The sequence below is a fragment of the Zonotrichia albicollis genome, chromosome 3 (assembly GCF_047830755.1).
Source record: "Zonotrichia albicollis isolate bZonAlb1 chromosome 3, bZonAlb1.hap1, whole genome shotgun sequence".
Classification (NCBI taxonomy): Eukaryota; Metazoa; Chordata; class Aves; order Passeriformes; family Passerellidae; genus Zonotrichia; species Zonotrichia albicollis.
This window is the reverse complement of record NC_133821.1, coordinates 6,850,830-6,869,576: the sequence shown is the minus strand read 5'-3', so window position 1 is coordinate 6,869,576 and position 18,747 is coordinate 6,850,830. Positions and strand designations below refer to the sequence as shown.

At 39.3% G+C, this 18,747-nt stretch overlaps 1 protein-coding gene across 2 annotated transcripts in view; it reads left to right on the top strand.

Annotated features, from left to right (window-relative positions):
* Positions 1–18,747, top strand: part of RCAN2 (regulator of calcineurin 2) — an 81,095-nt gene that overhangs the window by 27,741 nt on the left and 34,607 nt on the right. The window contains exon 1 of one of the 2 annotated variants that reach the window (XM_005490357.4): positions 13,766–14,735. The exons of the other annotated variant lie outside the window; for it this stretch is intronic. Coding sequence (XP_005490414.2) covers positions 14,649–14,735 — 87 coding nt within the window. The 5' untranslated portion in view covers positions 13,766–14,648. Of the gene's footprint in view, positions 1–13,765; positions 14,736–18,747 lie in introns of those variants that run through there. 2 annotated transcript variants of the gene reach the window in all.

Below are 18,747 nucleotides of genomic sequence, written 5' to 3'. Positions count from 1 at the left end.
TTCTCCCATCTGGGATTTGACTCCTTCTTCACTGACCTTGGTGTCCCCATATTGTTTTCTCTATGTGTCTTCATTCTTTCCATTTCTCTCTCTCCAGAGAAAGGCAGGAAGCAAGAGAGTTTTTTCTGGATTTGGTTGTCTTTAAATGTGATTTCACAAACCACTCATAAGTGGTTTAATAGGGTGTCAAGTTTCAAAACTTGCTGGTTGATTGGTTCTGTCAGGTCCAAAAGAAGCTGCCAAGGTCCTACAGGGAATCGCTTCCATAGCTCATGGATTTTTTCCTTAACTAAAAACTAAACTACATTAAACCACAACAGAACGATTGAAAAGTGGCTCAGCTGCTGAGATAAAAGGGTTGAGATCAGCAGCACAAAGTCCAGCTGGAGGTCAGACATTGGTGGTGCATCCCTGGGATTGCTGCTAGGGCCAGTGCTGAGTGTAAGCATCTCCTGTAGAAGAATGAATAAGCTGAATCCACACTCTTTTCAATGGTGTTCAGTGAAAAGAAATGCACTGGACACAAACTGAAAAAAAAGGAAAATTAATTTAAACATTAGAAAAAATTACAATAAAGCCTTCTTTTTATGGTAAGATGATCGAGTGTTAGCACAGTTTGCCTCGATAGACTGTGAACTCAGTCTTTGGAAATATTCAGATCCTGACTGGGCGTGACCCTGAGCAACCTGCTCTGGTTTGACCCTGCACAGAGCAGGGTGTTGGACTGAAGGATCTCCAGACTTGCCTTTCAGCTGCAGCTATTCCCTGATTCTTACTCATCTTCCTTCCCTAATAAAAAAGTCACAACTTCATGCAACACATTCCTATAAAAGCTCTTTATAAAGCAGAATTTTCTGGTACGCTCATGGTACATTCAGGACTGTTGATGTGCTGGTATCAGACTACTCCTGGTTCCTATTTGCCCTCACATTGAAGACCACTTAAAATGATCAATTACTCATACTGATTTAGCACTTTTTAGAATAATTTCATCACAGACTTTATTACACAAATTTGGGCACTTTCTTGACTGACACTTGTTGAAGTTTTTATCCAAATTAAAGTCAAACTTGGTGGAAGTAAAATACCTTCTAGCATGTTCTTAGTTTAGGTTATAACAAGCTCCTGTTAGATCTGGGTTTGAGACTGCATTCCCAGTTTAATGGTAGACATAACCCAGTTTGTGCTTCATTGGCTCTTTTGGTAGGAATCTTCTTTGAGTTGTCCTGGATCATTGCTTTTTTTCTCCTGACTTGAGTCATCAGTATAAAAGCTGGAGTTGATTCAGCTTCCCATTTCTTACCTGGCTGCTTACATCCAGTTGGCCTGGTTTAGTGTTCATTTACGTGTGCTTTGCTGGCAGTGTAAGGACTTGAATGACTTCAACCAATCACTTGTTCCTTTTCTGATGCCTTTTTTGTTCTTTTATGATGAGTGTGTCGCAAACACCTCTGCTGTGGTTCCAGGTGGCAGGCCCAAACAATCAATCTAACTTTATCTGTACTCAGCAAACTTCAAGAACTGTTCTTTCCCTGATTCTGTGGCTGCAGGAATGTGTTTGACCAGCAGAGCCTCTGAGCTGAGCTGACCATGCCCTTGGGTATCACGACTCCCACGCTTTCTCCCAGGCTATTTCATTATTCAGCATTGCTGTTAAGCATCTTCCCTGTGAATCATTGTGCCCATGGTTCTGATGTATTGGAAGATGTAAAGTGGTGTGAGATAGGAATGTGCTCAGGGTGCTTTTTTCCCCTCTCCAACGCAATCACTCTTACGTATTCATGCTGCTGTTTTACATTTCCGTTTCAAATTTATCGCCTTCTTTGCTCTGCATTTATTCCCTCCCACACTTAAAAATCCTTGAAATCACTCCTCTCTTTTTCTTTCCCACAGCAGTGCCAATCATCCTGTCCTGTTAACATTCCTACAGACATCTTGGAGCTTGTTCTTCAATCACAGGATTTATTCACTTCCTATGCCACAGTCATCTTTTCTCTCTCACTCTCCTTACATTGTGCTGAAGTGTTGTGAAGTGACATAATCACTTCTCTTTCTTTACCTGGAAGTATTCTGCTCCTGAAACCTGGGAAAGCAGTGGGGTTTTCCAAATGCAAATAATGTTATCCTATGAGGGTTGTTGGTCCTGGTCAGCTTCTGGTCCCAGTCTTGGTCTTTCATGCTTTGAAGACTTAGAGCCATTGGCGGATTTGTGAGTGCTGACCTGGGTCACGCGTGGGTTGTCATGAACGTGACAGATAAAATTGCTGCTAAAAATACAATTCAATAGGAGATATTCACAACCTTCCCATGGATTGGTACTTCTGCTGCTGGCACTGAAGGGACTGTTCTCCTCTTCTGCACTTTGTTCTGCACCAATCCTGCATTCTCTGCATTAGCAGTTTTCTGTTTGAAATTATTTATTATACGTGATCCCCCATTCATTTATCTGAGATAAACCATACTAGACAAAAATCTATTAAAAAATTCTCTTCAGAAAGAGTCGAACTGTAAACTTCTGCTGCTTTATTGTAGCATTCAAGTGTATGGATTGCAATGATGTCTTTCAAAACATCATCCAAATGTCTGTTGAATTTGTGCAGGCTTGTGCTCACCTACCACATTTCTGCCTGTATTTAAGAAAGCTGTGTTTATGTTTGTCCAGTCATGGAGTTTTATGAGTTGGTGACAACCCCAGGTTGATGAAATTTAAGGTTGTCCTAAGCCCCTGCTTTTGATTTGAAGTGAAAGTTTCAGACATTTTTTATTAGAATTGGTAAACAATGCGCCAAAGCAAGAAAGCACCCAAATTGTGAGATCTCAAAATTATTTAAGAGACAAGGTTAAATGGTTAGAAAACTTTATTCTGCAAAAACAGTATGTAGAGGGAACACAGGAGTCTCTTTTTCTAGTTCAGCCACTTTGAGTGGTTTTCCAGATTGCAGCAGATTCCGTACATTGATAAATGGAGGTCTGAGATAGTGGAAAGAAAGAAGCTTGGGTTTGCTTCTCTGTTATCTGCTGTTTTGAAGACTGAAATCTCTGTCTGGGATCTGTTTGTTCTTTTCCTTTGAATTTAAAACTGCATGGACTTCAGGCCACTTTTATTTATGTAAGTTCTGCAGTGTTCTGTTACTTAACAAATTCTTGTTGTAAATACCAGTGACTTTGGCTTCCCATTCACCAAAGGAAGTAATACTTCAATTCCAGACAAAGCAAATTCTGTACGACTGAATTCTCCATCATTATTACATGTAAAGAACTATGGACAGAAAATTATTGCATATTAAAAAAATATTCTTTTATTGCTGCATGCAGCTGTCCTGTGGATTATAAAATCACTGTTTGAGAATAATGACTTTTAAACAATAGAAAAAATACCTTTGTGTTCTTTTTCTGCCTTTTAAAATTTTGCTTTGAAAAAATGTTCCTTTCATCACCTTTTTCTCCAGAAGTACTGCTAAAATATTTCTTAACCTGTAATTCTGCCTACATTTTAGGAACTGCTGTTGGTTTTGAGCATTAAGCTTGCATAAATGTTTTACTTCATAAATTTGTATAGTAGTAAATAATCCAGCAAAAATAATTATTTTGTGTTTATACTGATAAATGGAAGAATTTAATTGGCAAATTGAAATACAGCAGTTGTAACTGGGGAATGGCTCAAAGGCATTAGAGGAAAAGTCAAAGATGTGGGCCATTAAAATTTAACTAATTTTTTTCTAGACTTAAATTGATGTTTAAAAAAATCCTAGCAGTGCCTTGAAGAGTCTCTGTGGCATGATTTTGTATTGGTAACTACTCTGTCTTCTAGAAAAGCTTTTGTAATCTGTACTTTCAAAATGCCCCATTCCTGGAAATAGCCAAGGTCAGATTCGATAGATTGCTCATTGCAGGGGGGTTGGAGAAGATGACCTTTAAAGGTCCCTCCTATGATCTTGTGATATTTAGTAGCTTTTGAACATTTATTTTACAGCTTTGTAACTAACTCTGCGTGTAAGTGGATGTTAATATAGAAACCTATCTGTCTGTCATCCCCCTTTGCTTTACAGAAACAAGGCAGCAAGCTGGGGCTGGCTTTAGGGATGCCAGGGTATGTGTCTTTATCAGTGAGTGTGGTTTCAGTCCCTGTGGGTTTGTGTTGCTGCCAGGGTGGGCTCAGTGTGAGCCCCTCTGGCTGCACAGTGCCCCTGCTCTGTGACCACTGCACTCCCTTGGCATGTAGCCTTGGCAGGCTGATGGGAGGCTTCTGGTGCTGAGCAAGGGGCTTTTTGTGTGCAAATTTCATATATTATGTCCATCACTGCAGTGAATGTCATGCCTTGAAGGCATCTTAGTACAGTCTAACATAGCAGACTGCCCTGAGACAATCTGAAACTTGCTATGTGAATTGTTTTATTGGGAAATTGGGTTCTTTTAAAAATCTGATCATTGTATATGGCCTGGTCCCTGTCCCTTCAGAAATTTGGCTGCCTTGTTGATGTATGTAAAATACTTTGTAAATGGCAACCAGACATTGCCATCACATTTTAAGATTTACAGGCACATCGACAGAACTGAAAACAGTAGCTCTTTCAGTTGCTCTGTCCAAAAGACAAGACACTATTTTCTTTGTTCAAGTTGTAATTCAGTTACCTTCAAGGAATGTTTCTTGGTCCATGACTGTCTCCAGTTGGCTCCATGTGTCCCAGAAACACAAACGTGCTTGAGACACACTGAGATTTGTTCCTCGTCTAAATTCCTGCATCAGCTGCAGGGCTTATCCTTGCCATGAGAAGGGGTTGCTATCACTGGATATCATCCAATGTTAGAACTCTCTTTAGCATGCTTTTAATGCTCATTTAAAGAGTTGTGACCTTCCTGTGTTACACACATTTTGGAGCATGAATTTCTTGTTGTTTGACTTGATGAAACCATGGAATGAAACAAAGCAGTTCCAAGTGTTCCTTTGAGGGAGCAGGTGGTACAGCCAAGGTGCCTCTTGCTGTGTGTTGTAAAATCTGAGCCTAAATTTATCTCTGTGGCCTGAGAAAATTGTAATATAGTTGGTGGGATCTCCAGTGAACTGAAGTAGGATTTTGTTTGTCCATCTCAAATTGAAGGATGAATATGAAGTTCTGACTGTAAAATCTCAATTTATGACTAAAATGATAGATACTACTTTGGAAATTCATAATAAATTACAAATTAATACTTGAATCTTTTTTGTCTTTTCAACAATGAGGAAGCAATCAGCTCTGTATAGTGAGCTCTGCTTGCTGCAAGGAAAAAGAAAGTGTTCAAACAAATTCATATTTTGTGGTAAACATTAGTATGGAATGCCTCACATCAAAGAGCACAAGGTGGAGAGGACTGGAGTTTTTTAGTCAGATACTTTTTCCCTCTTAACTGAGATACTCTGCACTGTATAAAAATGAGGCTATTGAATTAACTCTTTCATGGTAGAAATTTTTGAGTGCTTCACTTCTTCATTGTCCATTCATAGCTTATCTGCATTGTTCTAATTTAATTGAATTAAGAGAAAATTAAGTGGTCTATAGCTAGGTGATAAACTTTTAATTGGAGTTGTATCCATAATTCTGTGAATTGATTCATGTGACCAGAATGGAATATTACTATGAAATTGTGTTAATAGAGTGCAAAAATAATTAGCAAATATCAGATAAATCACCAATAAATATTCTCAGATGATTTAATGAGCTTACTTGTGAAGAAGTACAAACAACTAAATATGCATTGCTTGGTGCTGAGGTGAAGGCAGCTGTCATAAGGTTGTGAGCAAAAGTCAGAGCAGAATTAACTGGGCACAAGTGGTCATGAATAGGAATGCAGAACTGAGTAGGAGGTAAAGTCACTGTGTACTAACAGATAATTTGAACTACCATTTATGTTGAAGACTTCCCTCATTTGGATGTTTAAATCTGTGTTGGACAATGTGATAGATGGACTGGACTACAGAGTACAACTCTCAGCAGATTATCATGTCTGCATCTGTGTATCTGGACATGCACAAGTCAAAGGCAGTTGCTGTGGGACTGAAGTTATGACTTCATAAAAGTTTTACTTTACAGTTTCTGAGACCCAGTGACTATATGGGGTTTTGACCTTTGCATTTGGAATGTTTTAATACAGTTTAAAAAAGCCCCAACAGATGGAACAGGTCCATTAGGCTCTAGAAAGTATTGATTGATAAAGCGTGGCTGGGAGTGGAGGCAACTAAAAGATCTTAAACATGGTCAACAATCCCAGCACAGATGTGGGACTGTTGCGTGCTGCTGGGTCTCAAAGCCAAGCTGAGAGTATTCCTGGAAGACTTACTTACCTGGAGGAACTGCAGGTGTGGTTTAGGAATCAGTGCTAGGTCCCAAATGTGTGTAGGCGCTCAATGTGAAATCTACAGATAATTAACCAGAATATTCCCAAAGTTCAGCAAGTTCCTAAGCTGGGTTTGCATAGGTGTGAAGTGACCAGAAGATTATAAGAAGCTATGGAAGAATAAAAAACTAGAGGATGAGAAAGTCTTGTTTCTAAGAAAACAAGAAACTTCACTGAACTTCACAGAAACAGTTATTTCTGATTTCTCTGGTTTTGGTAGGGGCTTCTGATTAAAACTGAAGTGCTTAAAGTAAAATGAACAAAAAACCCCCAAAAAACAACCAGACAACCTACAAATAAACCCTACTCTAAGGTAACAGCTGAAGTTGCTGTAGGTTAGTTGGAGCCAATATTTATGTTCTCCCCCTTCTGCCTTTGGCTTTCCTAAACCCTTTTTCCCTTTCTACTTTCTATCAAAAGCAGAATGAGTTGGAATTTTTGTATGGAAATGTTCTGCTGCTGGAAGATGCTTTGGTTTGGGGAGTATCATGCATCTGGATTTGTTGTTTGAAGCTCCATGTTTCAGAACGAAGCAGTCTGTTTAAATATAGATCAGTTGCTTTGAAATAAGATCAATTTTCTGTCACTCACTTGTACTTTAATGTATTTGCTATTTAATTATTGCCAATTTAATATTGACAATGCAGTGTCAAGCTCTTGTATATTAGAGAGTGGACCAACATTATAGAATAACTAAATGGTTTGTAGCTGTTTTAAATACCTTCTAAAACCACACTGATATCTCATATTTGAAATGCCTGTATAGGAACTAGTTCTGCTTCAATTTTTAAATTGTTTTATTTTGTTGATGTCTCTTTAGAGCTGTATCACACTTCTTAAAAATATGGAGATGCTGAATAAACATAGAGTTCAAAACATAGGAACAGAACTGGTTCTGATCCTTTCCTGGGCTGGGTCAATGGAAGACTGTTTCTTGAGTTCTAGTTAGGAAAATAAGTTTGGGTTTTAGGGAGAGGAAGAGGGGGAAACTAAATCTGATCTGTCTTTAAATAAGATACAAGCTCTGAAATGGCCCATCGTGGTCTCTTTCTTCTGTTCGTGAAATCAATGAAATCAGTCTCGTAAGGAAAAACTAGGATAAATCTGTTTTATAAATACATTACAAGTGCAGTAATATTTTAGAATTACTCAGGTTTCTTTCTTCTTTTCTTATTCACTTTAGAGCCACTGGAATCTTCTTACCTGACTTCTAGGTCTCATTGTATCCTCTCAAACATAAATAAAACAATAATAGCAGAGGATTTGTGGAAAGAGAAAATGGAGTCACTTGTAATGAAGACAAGAAGCACTATTTGTATATGGCAAATTTTAAGTATCAACACCTTTTTTTTTGTCTGCAGTTTAATCTGTGGATTAATAGAAGAGACTATTTGTTTTAAAGTGTTGCAGTAAAATAAATCCCACCCTATAATATCAGGATAAAATAGCAATTACGTAAGAAATCTATTATTCATTGCTTCATTATTTGCTGTCTGACTACATGCTGTTTGACAGTGGGCTTTTTTCTCTCTCTCCTTTTTTCCTCCCCTTTGAACTGGGCTGCTTTTGCTGGCTTGGCAGTAAAGGCTGTTTTCTCTCAGCACAGCCATTAAATCTCTCACCTGCACGTCCTGTGCAGAGCTGCAGTTGAGAGATAAGGTTGGTCTCTCTCACAGCAGTGAGCATTGGTATTCCAGGCTCTTCTTTCAAGGGCATTTTGCTGTGATGAAGTGTCTGAAATGACAAGGAAAACATACAGGCATGTTAAATACCCTTGCTAGTCTGAGACAAGTAAAGGTAAATGGAAATGATTTTAAAATACATTTTGAAGCTGTTAACAGAACTTGTGGATAACAGCAAATCACAGTTTTAGGCAGGAGCATTACAGAACAATTCCAACTGGCATCATCCATTAAATAACAAATAGTAATGGAGAGTCCTTGTCCTGCCCAGATTACACTTAAAATCTAAATAAAACACAAAGCTCTGAGCCATTCTGAATGTGTGTTCCTGCATGCTCTTCATCCAAGGTCACAAAGGTAGTTCTTGTGAAGAATTGAATCCATTTCTTCAGTGTCTTATTCCTCTGACAGCCCCTGAGCACCTCCATCTTCCCACTGGGAACTGGGGGAGATACTTGGGATTTCAGTTTCCTGCAGCTGTCGGAGCACTGGCCTGGCATCCTCTGTGTGTGTGAATCTTGTACAGAATCCTTATGGGACCTGGGTTTAATTCTGTTCTCAAGTACTGCGAGAATAAACATATGTAAGGACTTCACCTGTTTTGTAGTCTTCAGTCATTATAACTTTTATAAAATTAAAGACAGCATAAAAATCTGTTTTACAGATTTGCTCATTAATATTGGATGCATTGACAGAGCAGGTGTCACCATTCCTGTCTTGCTGTTGGAGAAACTGAGGAACAGTGATAACTTTATGTGTAGGATTCAGTTATAGATTAGCACTTAAATTACAGCATCACTTTATACATCTGTACCTGTGTGCTAGATGCTTATGTTTCTGTTGTAGTTGCTGGAAATCTCATTAGCAGTCAGAGGCTGGAGAGAAATTCAGTCCATCCTAAACTGCACAGCAAGTGATTGATCAGCAAAATCCCACTCTAATAGTCCATGGAGTCCATGGAACAGGGAGTGTGTTGAACAGTTGCCCAAATAATAAGTGCTAATTTAAATATCTTAAAGAACCCCTTGGGGCCTCTGGCTGATGGTTCAGAGGAGGGTGATTTCCAGAGGTCCTGGATCATGTCTATCAAGCCTGTATGTGTGTCTTGGATACCCTTAGGTATCTCCCATTGCATTAGCTATCCATGCTGGAGCAATGAAATTAATTCCCAAATCTGTTGCTTATAATGGCAATGTGTGTACCAGCATGTGGGGATCTATGTTTAGTTCTCTTAATTTGAAACCTGTGCAATTTATCAATGATCCTGTGTAGCTAGGCTGCAGATAAATTCAGCTTACACTGCAGGGTTATGATCTTCCTCTGTTGCCAGGGATGCATGTGTGCGTTATGTATTCTGTAGGTGGTCATGGGTTCACCAAAGGAATCAAGGATGTCTTGACTCCTGAACTGTAGCAGTTTATTTTACCAGAGAGAGAGAGGATTACAATTTGGGACCATAACAGTTGTTTTCCTGTGTGGATCTGGCACAGAAAAGGATTTGTAACCGTTCTGAGTTGACAGAAGACACACGCACAGATTTCCACCCCCTCACACCTCCCTGAATTTACTTGGAAGCGAAGGACTATGAATGGTACAGCCACGTTAAAATAATTGAGCAGCTCTGACTCACAGTTGCAGCTTGTGTGGAGCTAAATGAGACAGCAGAGTGATGCTGCCTGACTGACACAGTTGTTTATGCAGTCACTGAAGTGTTCTCCCACCATGTGCAGGCCTTTGAGTTGTTTGGTATTATTTTTATTAAAGAGGGAGAAATCCTTCATAATGCTGATGATTTGTTTTATTTTCTTGGATGCCCTCAGATTCCGAGACCTAGAAGCATGACTGACAGAAAATTATTGCCTACAGAAAAGCTAAATATCACTTAAAATGCAGAAAGCTGCTTTTCATGAAAGCAAAGCCAGCCAAGGCATTTTCTAAAATCAAGTCTCTGCATGTAAGAGGAACTTAGTGATTTAGGATTATTCTAAATTGAACTTTTATTTGTCCGGTCAAGATTCTGTGTCTTTAAACATCTACATAGGAATGATTATTTATTATGAGAAGTGGTGAATTGGCGTCCTTTTTTTTTGCCACAATTGATGCCAATTTAAGATACGTAGAAACTTTAGCTTGGGGGTCGGACTCATTGTGGGAAAATCAGTGGGTTTGCAGCTGTTGGATCGTTCAGTGTTCCTTATTCACTGCAAATGACAGCTAAATAGTCTCTTTAAAATATACACTTCTAAGCAGTTTGATGGCTGTTCAGTCTGCTGGTGTGTTCCTCTGGCTGGATTTGTCTGGTGCTTCCTTTGTTTTGGGGGTAATTGACCTTAGCACAAGCCAATGCTCACTGCATTAAAAAAAAAAAAAAAAATTCTTTCTGTGGGTGAGCTGAGCCCTGCCCAGTCTTCAGTGTTGTATTTTCTTTATGTCCTTGTGAAACACCACTTAGAAGGAGCTAACTTTGCTCTTGAAGAATGTTTGTGCTTGGCCTTTTTTATCTTCTGCTGTAGACAAAGAAATTGGAAGAACTGTCTTCTTTTTCTGGATTTTTTTTTCAAGGCTGTCTCTTACATTTCTAAATGTTTATGTAGTTTTGAAAGTATTTATAATTTATAATCCAAATAAAATGAGATTATATTTGTAAAAGTATGTTCCTACTGACAGGTAGGAGCATGGTTTAAATGCTGTTTACTTGTGTTGTAGGCTGAACGAGATCGATAGAGATGCACATCATTAAAAGCACTTCAATCAGCCATAATGTGAATCCATTCCCAGTGTTCCATTCAGCCCTCAATGGGTCATTGATGGAGGCCTCCCTTTTATTTTTCTGGATTTGTACATTGACCTAGTAAGGTTTGCACCTGCAAGCAGAGCTGCTGCAGAAATAACCCCTCTAGTACCAGTGTCAACAAGCACAGGCTTCAGAGCAGAAAAGTCAGGATCTGAATTTAGCTGTGGGTTTGGTTACCACGTGGCTGATGTTACTGTGAGGTCCAGAGCCAGTGAAGTTGCCCTAAGGCTAAATCAGTTGTAGCTTGCTTGCAAAAGGAGGGTCAAGATTTTGCAGCAGTTGTTTTAATGACTTGAGAGTTGAGCTTGAAAATCTTAAATCTGTGGTGCTGCTCATGTGTGTTAAGCTGAGGCACAGCTGGAACTACAGGAGGAAAACAACTCACACAAGAGTAAAGGCTGTGCTGTTCCAGGAGCTGTCCAGATCCAGAATGGAAGATTCCTGGCTGGAATGGCATGGCTTTTATTTTCCTTCTGGTTGAGGAAATGAAAATATAAAAGCTGATGAAAATACGAGACTTGATCTTTAAGTGTTAATCATCAGAGTCTAGTGATGCTGTGGGGTTACTGTGGTGCTTGTGAAGGAACAATGGAATATTGCTCTGAGTTCTAGAACCTGTCTGATGTCTATCTATGTAACTGTGAAAACTTGGTATTTCCATGCTCAGCCTGATTGTACAAATGAGCCTCAGCTGCTCCCAAATTCAGCCCCCTGAGATATTCACAGTAGTGAGTAGTGCCCCTTGAATTCCATGCAAAACTGTTGCTATGGACAAACATTAAAACAAACTAAGAAGCTTTTGAATAACTGTTCAAAACTCTCCACTTTCTGTTCTTAGAACTTATGGTCATGGTCTTAAACCCCATATAAAATTGGTGAGGGATGGCAGTAGAGTTACATACTGGTACCAGTTTGTGATCTAGAGAACCTTCTGTACAATGCTGAAGTGCAAGTCTATCTATATAAATTTCTGTTTACTAAATATAATATTTAAAATATTCATGAAACATGGCTTCATTTTTTCTTGGGAGTGTGGAGAACTGCAATTAACAAGACCATCTAGAGACAGAGTTTAGAAATTTTTTGAAAGAAATTGAAATACTTTTTTCTTTAAATTTGGATGAAAAGCAAGTCTCCTGAACTGGAGAAATAAGTCAATATTAACCAATTTTAAAGTATTCAGTAATAAATATTTCATTAACATTAGGTGAGACTACAAGGAATTGTGCAGTGCCCTGAAAAAGAACCATTCACACAGTAATATGTCTTGATTTCAAATGAGAAGTGAGCAGGAGCAAATAGAATATGACATATATTCAAAGATATTAGCTGGGGTACTCAAAAGCTTTGTTAAGTTCTTCTGTTAGGTAATCTTTGTTTTCAAGAGGCAAAACCAACTAGGTTATCTTTGTAAAGAGCTCACTAAAATACCCTAGTGAGCTAGAGTGATTTTTTAAGGGGAAAAATTAGGTTATACTTTGGAATAGGCAAGAAAAAGCAAGAAATGAAAGTAATTGTGATCTCAGTAAGGTTTCCTTATTCAGATGAAGTGGAAAAATTGCAGTGATTCTCTTTTGAAAGGAGCTTAACAGTGGATGTGCAGGAATAATCATGAAGTGGAACAGATCAGTTTGCACATCAGGTGCCAGTTTTCATAAGAACATTCAGGCTATTGAAATTGATAGGTGGAAGTTTTTAAAGAAGAAAGGAAGAAAATAATTCCAGAACTATCCAGTGTAGCTCTATAATGGAAGATCATTTTTTCCATCACTGCTGTGGAACCTCACTCAGGCCAGGCATCACTCTCACTCTGGATGCCTTTATGGACCTCAGAGACCGTCATCATCTGGTTCTTGATCTTTTCCTTTCCCAAATGCTTGTTTTCTTTTTATCCTGTTGGTCCATCACTGTTACAACTTTCATAAGACTCAGACCCATCTTTGCTTTCAGTGTTTCCTTCCAGCTCTATGGTAGCGCTTACTGGCTTCTCACTTTTCTGATGCTCTGATTTTTCCCTTGCTGTCTGCCTGCAACTTCAATCAGGCCTTTATGGCTTTTTTTCTCTTTTAGCACATGCCTATTATATTCAGATATACAAATAAAAGGTCCTATAAACACTCCCAAAAATGTTAACTTCAAAATATTTCTAAAAAGTGGTTTCCTGTGGTTTATGAAAAATCTTGGCAGTGATAAGTGACCAGTGCACAAAGGAATTGATAATTGTGACAAACAATATTGATTCATTTTCTGCCTTCTGCTGCCCTATCCATTTCTGTTGATCTCTATAGTCTGGGTTTGTAAAATGTTTAGTGCTGGGATAGGATTTTGTCCTGGCTGTGGATCTTAGTTTGTGATTACTGCTGGGGAGGTTGCTATAAATGCAGGTTGAAAAGTGGGAAAATCATTTAACAGAAATTGAAAAAGAATACTCTGGTAAGAGATACTGGCTCATCTGTCTCAGCACCTAATGTCACTGCCCTGTCACAGTAAAGAATTTGCTCCTAACACCTAATGTTAGTACAATTAGGAGTTTATCTGTGAGTGAAGTGGAAGTAAGCCGAGCAGTCTCTTACACTGAGCCATAAGCAGCTCCTAGGTTCATACCAGTAGTTAAATATTTAATTCTCCTTATTAATCTGGCGTATCCATAAATGCCAATTCTAGGCCTACAACAATTAATAGTAATTTATGTCTCACGAGAATGCAATGGTAGCGGAAAAATAATGGTGCCAGTCTGGGATAAAGATCATTTTAGAAATCCCAGACATGTAGATATTTTATTTCTATCATTAAAAAAATGATAAAACTTGCAAAGAATAAACTGATCACTGAGTCAGCAGGTGTAAAGCATCTTCACTTCTACTTGTTTCTTTTGTTGAATTCTGTTCTATTTGTGAAGGGTTAACCCTTAGGATGGATGGTGTAAAGTTTGCCCAGTGTGAAGTCCTAATTTCAAGGAAATTTTCATGTTCTCTTCTTTGAAGGGGTATTGACTTCCAAATCACACACAGACATGCCTCTGATCTTCCTGGGGATGAGTCACAGTGCAACGTGGATGCGAAGCACTGGCATCAAATTTGCAGTGTGTTGATCGCTGCTGGTGACAGGACAAGATGTTCTCTAATCCCGTGTGTGGGGTTGTAGAGTGTGCTTTATTAAAAAAGGGGACTTAGAGCTATTAAAACCAGAGGGCTGAGATTTTGTTGATTTGAGGTTTTTTTTATTAGTACTCTGCCGTAGATTTTCAAGTACAGTGAAGTCACAAATGTTACCTTGAGATTAGTGGCTTTAAATGCTGGGTTAATTTACACACAGAGTGGAGCTTTCAGTGTCAGGCGATCTCTTTTATTTTTTTTTTTTTTTGCCACCATAAGCACTCAGCTGAAACAACAGCTATGACTCAGTTGACAGTGAACGCTGCTTGAATTGATTTAGTCCGAGTTCAGATTTAGCACATAATCATGTTCAATTTGATCCACTGTGCTGCCTAGAGATAAAAGGGTTGAAAAAATAGATTTAGCTTATGTCAGTCTTTGTGGTGATGTCATTGCCATGAGAGATGGAATAGCGCTGTTACTATGCTGTGCCTGCTCAGTTGGTGGGTGTACGGGGGACAGGCAACCAGCAACTCACTTTAAGTGCACAGAGCTCGTGTTGGAGGCTTGCAGGCATTGCCAGCGCTGAAACTGAATCTTGGACTGTTCAATTGCAGTACTGAAGATTTTTTTTTTATTCTTTTGTTGTTTTCTTGCATCGTTTGTGACTCTGAGCTTGCCTAACTCAGTGTGCAAAGGCGGGGGATGCCAGCGCGTAGCATGGACTGTGATGTTTCCACTCTGGTTGCCTGTGGGGTTGATGTGGAGGTTTTTGCCAGCCAAGAGGTTAAGGTATGCGCCTGCAATCCTTTTGTTGCTTCTTAGAAAAGCCTTTGGGAGCAATAAGCATTTGTATGTAGCAGTTGACAATAAGGGGGCAGATGAGATTCTGCTGCAGTGGTAAAAGAAACGCAGTTAAAAAAATCTGTTAATTAAGGGAGAGAAATATGGGAAAGGAAATGTGTCTGCTTTTTACTGTGTTTTGATAAGCTGAAAGAATAGCCTGGTGTTTACTCTTTAATGATGTAAGAAATGGGTTATATAACTGACATCTGTGCATATGCATGTTTCATATTCATATAAAAATCTTTCATTGTTAATTTTGTCAAGTTATTTTTAGTCCAGTGTCACTTTTTAGATCAGCCTTGCCATAAATGTTATTTATTGATGTTGATAACCTTCAGATATCTTTACTCAGTTGAACAGTAGCTGTTTCTTTCCTTCACATTCAAATCAAATATGCAAACATAAATTTTTTGTGAAGGGCTAAAAGTTTGTAGTAAGTATCTTTGTGCATCTGCAGTGAAACAGAACACAAAAAGTTATGCATCTTGCATATCATATGCATACCTGAAAAACAATGCTTAAATCTAAGGCTTTGATATTCAGGGCTCATAGTCTCTTAATTAGACAACTGCTGTAGAAAAGTCATTGGGTGTAATTGCTTACTGTTGAAATCAATTATCTTTTTCATTTATTCTCATATTATTGCAAGAAAATCACTGCAAATTCAGTTTGAAAGAGGAATTCTAAGTATGCTTTTCACAGATCATCTGAAAGAGCTCATAGATGTAATACAGTGATATTCAGCAGTTTATAAAGGACAAAGGTACAGACAAAATTAGTTTCTAATCTGATGGTTCTTAGTATTGAAAGACTGGAACGGGGTAAAAAGGATTTACAAATTGGAGGTCAGATTTCGAACCTCTGCTCTGTTTGGTTCTGAGTCAAACATTGAAGCCACTGGAAATAAAACTACTTTGATTTGCAAGAAGCTCTGATGATTTTTATTTGCCTGTTAGTCTGTTAATGTGTGAGATCATTTATACTTTATACACATGCTTTTGTGTTGGCATCAAGAGATTCTTCTTAATTTAAGAAGCTTTTTCTTAACAGTTTAATAGTGAATTTAGAGATGAAAAAGTGAGTAATTCAGAGGAATGATTCAGGTGAGGAGTCTTTCCTGCACTGGGACGTGTTTCTTGTATTATTTTGAAGTAGTAAAATGTTTATCTGCTTATTCATTTTCCTTTTCTTTTCTTTATTTTTTTTCTCTTTTTTTTCACTTGAGAGCATTTTCTTTTGACATGTAGGATTTACACCTGCATGATATGATCTTGTACCTTGATGGTTTTGTGTCTGGTCCATGTTAGATGTAAGACCATGCAAGAAATTAAAGTAGTAGTGAGCTTCTTGTATCCTCATGCTGCTCATATGTCAGTAGCAGAATTTTGCAAAAGCAAAATTCTGACTAACATAAATCAGCAGAAAGCATTCCAGTGACTTGGGTAAGATTTAGATTAGCCTGATTTAGGCTGCAGCATCTATAAAGTGTGGGCCAGGAGTATGAGATAAGAGAACAAAAGGGTTACAGAGACATTACAGGAATTGTAACCCTTTTGTGTTACTTGGACTTTCTGTACCTTGTTTGCTTTGGTTGAAATTGCCCTGTTTTGCTTTTTTTCCTCCTTATGTTAGAATTAAAATGTTGATTGCAAAGACTTTGGGTATATTTACAGTGGGGACTGCACTGCAGACTGCACTGCAGCTTAGAAACGCAAAGTCTGCTTGGAAGTTGCCTGGGTGAGCAGCTTGTGCTCCATGACCCACAGCTCACTGCAGCTCCTTTCCAATGGGTTTGTCCCCAAACTCTGCTCTGGAGGCTGTGGCCAGCTCTGTGCTCATCCCAGGCTCCCCGTGCAGCAGCCTGCAGTGTGGGCATCCTCTTTGTGAAAGTTTCACTGCTGCTGATAATTTAAAGCTGGAGATAGCTACTGCTCTTTGCTCACTTCCAGGAGAATCGCAGGGAAAAAACCAGTATGACTTTTTTTTTTTTCTTCTTTTCTTTTTGTATGCAAAAGGGTTCACTTCAAAGTGAGGTTTTTTGGTGAAAGTGTGGTCGCAGCATAGAAAAGTTTATGTTGACTTTGATAGGATGAGGAACAGATTTAGGGTTAAAAAGGAAGGAGGCTGTTGCTGAGAAGAGATGGGTGTGGAAGTTGAAGAGCAAAAGCAAGTGCAGAATTCCTGTCTTCTCCACCCTCCACCCACCCTGTTAGTAGCCCTCTGCCCAGCCCTTTTGTTGGTCAGCCTGAAGGCACAGGTGGCATTGACAACTGAAGTCCAGGCTATTGTCACTTCTCCAATAGAAGGTTTTATTGCAGGGAATCTTCTCCCTGGGTGAAGGGAATGTTCCCTGAGTGGTAGAACAGATCCTGAAGATCTTAGAATATGTGTGGTGCTTGGTGAGATTTGCTAAGATGAGCTGTTAGTCCTGTGGAATAGTTCTCTGATGTCAGTAAGGGTTGTGTTCAGGATTTAGGATATGCTTACAGTATATCTCACTTTTATTTCAGTTTAGGTTTAGAACTGACATGAGGTTTGGGAGAAGGATGTTACTGAGCCATTGTTCTCCCAGGAGGTTTGGGAGAGGGATGCTGGTGTTACTGAGCCATTGTTCTCCCAGGAGGTTTGGGAGAAGGATGCTGACAACACAGAGCCGTTGCTCTGCGCTTTGCAGCATGCGTTGGCCACAGCTGCAGGCTAGGGGTGTGAGGAGCTTGCCAGGACTGCAGTAGCAGAGCTTGGAGTATTGGGGCTCTGGAGGAGCAGTTCCCACAGCAGGTGGCCATGGGGACTCCTGGAAGTTGCCACTTCTCAAGAGCATCAGTCCCTCAGAGCTGCAGAATTCTCATACAAAGCTGGCTTTGGGCACAGAACTTGGAGCAGAGGGAGCTCTCCAGCTTATTGCTGCTTTTCCACCTCTGGAGACCTCATTCTGTAGCCATTATGCTCTTAGCATCTGGCAGTCAGGCTTGGAAACACTCTGCTTCCATTTGGCCTCTGCAGCAGGGGAGCAGTTATTTAGTACTGAAGGCAAAGCTTTTTGGTTGCTGTATTTGGGGCTGCTCATCCTTTTGATGAACAGAGGCTTGTATGGGTACCTTGGCAGTGGCAGCTGGCCCCTAGCACTGACACTGTGGGTTTGGCACCCACAAACCATCCAACAAGCCCTTCACTTCTGATCAGCTGCTGCTTTGAGTTGGTTTTTTTAATCCAGAAATTGGATCAGGCTAATCAACATGCTACTGACTGTAGATCAGGAACTAGAAGAGTTGAGAAGGCAACCAGAGAAATCACAAAGTGCAGTTCTGCTTTGAAGTTCACCTGGATAATTAAGATTCTTTCAGTGCCTCTAGATGATAATTTCATGTAATGGTCTTTGTTACATAAGCAATTAGTTAATGAATATCTTGTTTATTTCTAATAGAGGAATCCCAGACATCACTGAAACAGTGGAAGAGAATTTAAACTTGTATTTCTTACTCTAAGCAATGTGTTTTTATATTATTAATTCTGCATATTCTCTCCTCATTTTTGTTCACACAGACCATTGCATTCAGAAGCAAGGTAGGACTGGGGTGACTTGGCATTCCTGTAAGAGAGAAGAAACACTAATGGTCCAGATGGATCACAACCTGAAGGCAGTAATGTAGTGTGGATGGGGCCATTATCTTAACACAGGGAAAAAACCCAATGTGTACATGAGCCAGGCAGCAAAGAGCAATGGTAGGAATAGTTTCACTGTTTGGACTGTTGCTTTGGAGGATTAATCCCCACTGGAACAGGATCTCTGTCAATCTGTAAACTCATTACTCAGTTCAGATGCTCCAGTGAGCACCCTGCTAATGGGAATTGTTTGGGATGGATGGGTTAGAGGTTCAGTCACTGTCCTGCAGCTGCCTATCAGAGTTTTAGCAGTCTAAACTTCTGAGGTCTAAAGGGCAAAACCACACTAGATGCA